This window comes from Anastrepha ludens, chromosome X, assembly GCF_028408465.1.
Source record: "Anastrepha ludens isolate Willacy chromosome X, idAnaLude1.1, whole genome shotgun sequence".
In the NCBI taxonomy this organism is placed as follows: Eukaryota; Metazoa; Arthropoda; class Insecta; order Diptera; family Tephritidae; genus Anastrepha; species Anastrepha ludens.
This window is the reverse complement of record NC_071503.1, coordinates 12,236,570-12,241,952: the sequence shown is the minus strand read 5'-3', so window position 1 is coordinate 12,241,952 and position 5,383 is coordinate 12,236,570. Positions and strand designations below refer to the sequence as shown.

Below are 5,383 nucleotides of genomic sequence, written 5' to 3'. Positions count from 1 at the left end.
AAAAATGCACTCCCAACTCGGTTCGTAGTCAAACCCAATCTGTGCTTTTATTCGGTTTTAAAAATGACTGTTAGCCACGCTCTTAAACAAAACAAACAATACTTAAGGTCCAAATATTTAACTTAAGGTGTGAACATATTTTTGAGTTAACTAAAAACTATTGCTTAAGGGCACATATCAATCAACGTGGATGTATGCTTATGCTTACAAAACTTTGATTTTTCAAGGGACATTTTCATATGCGCCGCTGTTGATCTTTCAACTATTTATTTTAAATGCTGAATATGTTCAATCAATGTCTTTGAAGATATTATAATATCATCAATATATACTTGGAAAAATTTACCGATGTACTGTGTAAAATATTGTTCATTGCTCTCTGAAATATACATAATAGAAGCATTCTTTAGCCCAAATGACACCCGCAAGTACTTATACTTCCCATTATTCACCGAAAAGGCTTTTTTTTAACATCATCTTCCTTCATCCAAATTTGGTGAAATGTCGACTCTAAATCGATTGTCGAAGAATACCTAGATTTCCCCAAATTCCAGTGTATCACCGTAGGTTTAGGCATGGGGTGTCTGACAGCTATTGCTTTTGATTTTAATTTTTAAAATCTATGACCAACCTCAGTATAGCACTTCCATCCTTATTTGTTCCCTTTTTTTGAACAACCCAAACAGGAGAATTATAAGGGCTCTTACTATTCCTTATTATACCTTAGTAGATTTCCAATTTTCTCATTAACAAAGCCATTTACAGATGGAGGATATGTATATTGCTTTGACCATATGGGTTTGTCATCCTCAGTTCTAATCTCCGCTTTTATATCCGTCCTGAAAGGCAAATCCATATAAATGGGTTTGTGTTTTTCCTTTATTATTCTGATAACATCCTCTCTCAATATTAATGCCTTCAATTTCACTATTATTTTTTTCACATTTCTAGGTTAATTTATTCCCCATTTCCACATTTTCAACTTCGAAATTGTTTCCCAATAATACAGGGTGCACAATCTTTTATGGCGGTAAGTAAACGCTGAATAACTTTGTCATTTACCAACCGATCGACTTCAACATACATGTTTTCGATATGTCAATACTATTCGTCGTTTGATGTCGAATTTTTTTGAGCACGGGGCACTAAGAGCTCATCAACATGCCGTTCATCAAACACCAAGGCGTTCCAATGAACTTGTTGAAGTAGTGAGGGTGAGCGTTGCCCAGGAGCCAACAGGATCGTATCGTCGTCGTGCTCAGCATTTTGGCGTCAGTGAAACCACAATGCGGCGCATTTTGAAGGATGATTTAAATTTGTTTCCGTAAATTGACACAAAGAATATTGCCGACAGACCATTCACGTCGCTTTGAATATGGCCAAACAGTCGCTCGAATGGTTGTCACTGAACTCAATTTTGGAAGCAAATTTTAATCACTGACGATACACATTTTACCCTTTTTGGCAGCGGGAATAAACAAAATTGCCAAATTTGGGGAACGGAAAAGCCACACGAGATCCATGAAACGCCATTGCATGACTGGAAAGTAACTGTTTGGGACGGTATTTGCGCCAAAACCATCATTTGGCCATATTTTTACCGAGAAAATGAAACGGTCGATGGATACCGATATCGATGGATGTTGGCTCATTATGTTTGCCCGTATATGCGTTAGAAAGGCTTAGACGGTTACTGGTTTCAACAAGACGGTGCGCCATGCCACACTGCGAATGCAACAATTGTATCTCTGCAACGGAAATTCCCGGGACGTCTATTGTCAAAAAGAGGCGACATCGACTGGTCCTCCAGATCTCCTGACTTAACCCCCCCGGACTTCTTTTTGTGGGGTTATCTATAAAGTACGCCAAAAAGCCGAAGTTCGTGATTGCTAATAAAAGTGGCCACTTGATTGATATTGTATTCAAAAAATTGTTTTGATAAATTGTAAATAACTAAACCAAATAAATTATACAAATCAGTTTTTTTTCAAAGCTATTCAATGTTGTCATACCGACATAAAAGATGGCGCACCCTATATATGCTGGAATGATCTTCAGCGGGCGCTTTAGAGGTTTTCTCCTCCAAAGTCAATTCTTTATTTATTATTTTATGCTGGTATGGCTCATCAGCTGGCATCATAGGACAATTTTGTTCCATGATAACTTTTATATTTCCAAAGCATTTCTTCTTTGAACTATCATTTTTTCATTTTGTATTCCCGGTATTATTTTCCGCGGGCGCTTTAGTACTTCCGTGTCCCAAAGGTTTTAGTGTCTGTTTTGGTTTTTCCATACAACCATCCTCATCGTAATTTAAAAAACGTAGTTTTTCCGAATATTGGTTCCGTAATTAATTATCTCTTTTTCCATATCAATCTTAGCTATAATCTTTCTTTAACTTTAATCAAGAAATCGCTTTCCAAGTTATCTATCTAATAAAATCTCAGTAGATGTACATTATTAAACAAATTAATGACGGTCGAGCCATGAATAGTCCTTACCCTCTTCTTAATTGCTAATTCCTGCCCATTTTCATACACTCCTTTTCTAATATAACCTGCTACCTTCAAAATATAAACTCATAGAAATTTTTGCGGTGTCTCTCCAACTCACATATCATTTACCCGAAAACTCGGGCAAAGATTGAATTATATCCAAGTTTTCATTATACGTTAACGCATCTTTAATGGTCTGAGTCCTAATTTCGTTATTCAATTGGCCTATTTCGACACGTAAGTTTGCGGTGTAAGTTGCTATTAATCCAACTATATCTTCCGCGGTTAAATTATTCACTGCCATCCTTGCAAATCTACCTATTATATCGTCCAGTGTATATTCTGACATAATTTTTTTTTTAAGGGTCCTTTCCTAACTTATTTTCAATTATACTTTTCACTATTTTCTTATTTAAGTGCGGGCACCTAGATTCTTTGTGATCATTTCCGCAATAACTGGAGTAATATAGGTTAACGTATTTAGGGATACTCGGGCTGTTTCCATTTACCTTAATTTGATTTGAAAGTCTCTCGTGAGTTAGAGAATAGTATATCTAAATTTTTTGGTTAGACTGCCTTATACAACGCGGAACATATTGCTGAGTCAAGGGTTACGAGTGGACAATTAAAAGCTGCAGCAAGAAGTGGCATTTAATATGGTTCGTAACTATTATAAACATTGCCGATGAAATTTTCTTTCGCATTTTTAAAGTTGGCAATGCTAACAAAAAACATCTACTTTTATATGCAGGCAAATTGTAAGGCCAACGAAGTGAATGAATAACAAATCTAGTGAAACGTTTCTGAACCTTCTCAATTAAAGATGAATCCATATAGAATGTATCCCAAATAATGCTGCAATATTCGAGGTTTGATCTCTCAAGAGACAAATACAAATTCCTGAGTGTATAAATATCCTGGAACTCCCTTGAATCCTTATTACAAAGCCAAGCATAGATCTAGACTTGGCAATCATAAAGAAAACGACATTTTCGATGTTAATATGACCCCCCAAGTCTTTCTTTTTTTATAAATTTTTTGAGGCGGTAGTGCCCAACATGTAATCGAAATCAATTGTAACTTTGCATCTTACGACATGTGCTGTCATTTACCAGCATTGAGAGGTAATATTACGTTTCCACCAAAATCAAACACCGTGTTTGCAGGAGTTGTGTTTGGGAGAACTGTCAACTGTTTCCACCGGAAGTTTGGGAGAAATTGTGTTTGAACTGTCTTTTGTTGACATTGTGAAATAAAAATTATAAAAATTGATAAAATTATAAAATGGTGCATAAAATTCAATTTGTTATGTTGATTTTATCATTTTATTTTAAAATAATTGATAGTGAGTTGGTCACATATTATTTAAAAAAAAGGTTAAGGGAAAATAAAATAATTTTAAGCGTTGCTGCCAATTTAATGCGTTCGCAAAGTGTATGGTCTTTGGTATGGTAAACAGATTTATGATACATTATTTGTGTATAATGTACATGTATATTTTAGGAACATTCCAGTACCTTTTGGGAAGTAGACTGCCAGAGTAATGGGGACAAGTTTTTCAAAGATAATTTCCGAATGGAAAGATCCTGCTTTGAAAAATTGTGCAGCAAACTTGAAAAAATAGCCAAAAGAAAAACGAACTATCGAAACCCGATTTCACTAAAAAAGCGCGTGGCAATTGCTCTGTATGCACTAGGATCTTCTAGTGAATACAGATCAATTGGACATTTGTTTGGAGTAGGCAAAGCAACTGTTTGCAAAATACTCATCGAGTTTTGCAATGAAGTTGGGACATGGGAATGGAGTCGCAGATTTTAATGCAATGGGCTATCCACAATGTATTGGAGCAATAGGTAGGTTTATAAGTAATGCGATAAAAATAACGTTTAATCAAGAGCATCTTTATTATACAGATGGATGTCATATTGAAATTCATCCAAGAAAGGAAGAAGCCATTGATTACTACAACTACAAAGGGTGGTATTCCGTAATACTATTGGCTTTGGTAGACGCAAAATATAGATTTGTTTATATACATTGCGGCAGTCCTGGAAGATGCAACGACTCCTCAATTTTTGAAAAATCATCGCTAAAGCGCGAGTTGCAAAGTTGTGCACTTCTTGATGAATTGAGCTTGCAGTATGGATCCACAAAAATACCAGTCCATATTATAGGGGACTCTGCTTTTCGTCTCTCTCAGCATTTAATGAAGCCATATCCGCATAGTGTGACCAATACACCCGAACAAAAAAAATTCAACTATAGATTGTCTAAGTGCCGGCGTGTTGTGGAAAATGCTTTTGGCCATTTAAAAGCCCGGTAAATACAACTTAGAGATTCTAATATTTTTAAAAATTGGTAATACAGGTTCTATTTTAGATTTAGGAGAATTGGAAAAGGCGTGGATAACCACATCAAAAATGTAAACACAGTTATTTCATGTGCATGTGTTTTACATAATTTTTTGATTGCTGAGAAGGATTTAATTTTGGAAAATTGGCTAGTGGAAATGCATCGCGATTCCAGGCGCAATATTCAATACGGCGCCCATGGAGTTGACCGATCTGAAGGAGAATCGATAAGAAATGCGTTAAAGGAATATTTCAGTGAGTAATATAACTTTTTTCATCTAGATTCTCCCGTATGTTTTATTAAATTAACCATAATTTATTGGTTAAAAAGGTTATTTGGTTTAAACAATTTTATCTTCAAACCAAATATTTATTTAAATATTTCGACCTACAAAAGCCACAAAGAGTCCAATTGGATTGAATTTGAAAAACAACTTTTCACCAGAACAAAAAAATTTCTAATACATAATTTTATAAAATAACATTTTATTCATTTTTGAAAAAAGATAGTAGTAGGCACATAGTGCAACTTTAAAA

General features: G+C 35.0%; 1 protein-coding gene across 1 annotated transcript; it reads left to right on the top strand.

Moving 5' to 3' along the window:
* Nucleotides 1-4,298: 4,298 nt before the first annotated feature.
* On the top strand, nt 4,299-5,109 carry LOC128869749 (putative nuclease HARBI1). The gene is made up of 3 exons (XM_054112352.1): nt 4,299-4,348; nt 4,409-4,814; nt 4,875-5,109. Exons 1-3 carry the CDS (start codon nt 4,318-4,320, stop codon nt 5,107-5,109), a joined length of 672 nt encoding a protein of 223 aa, XP_053968327.1. The 5' UTR covers nt 4,299-4,317.
* The last annotated feature ends 274 nt before the right edge of the window (nt 5,110-5,383 follow it).

Excerpts from the sequence above, each read along its gene's own strand:
- LOC128869749 (XM_054112352.1), top strand. The coding sequence starts at position 4,318 with ATGGGCTATCCACAATGTATTGGAGCAATAG. Across the intron at positions 4,349-4,408 it reads ACAATGTATTGGAGCAATAG|ATGGATGTCATATTGAAATT; the intron begins GTAGGTTTATAA and ends TTTATTATACAG. Across the intron at positions 4,815-4,874 it reads TTTGGCCATTTAAAAGCCCG|ATTTAGGAGAATTGGAAAAG; the intron begins GTAAATACAACT and ends GTTCTATTTTAG.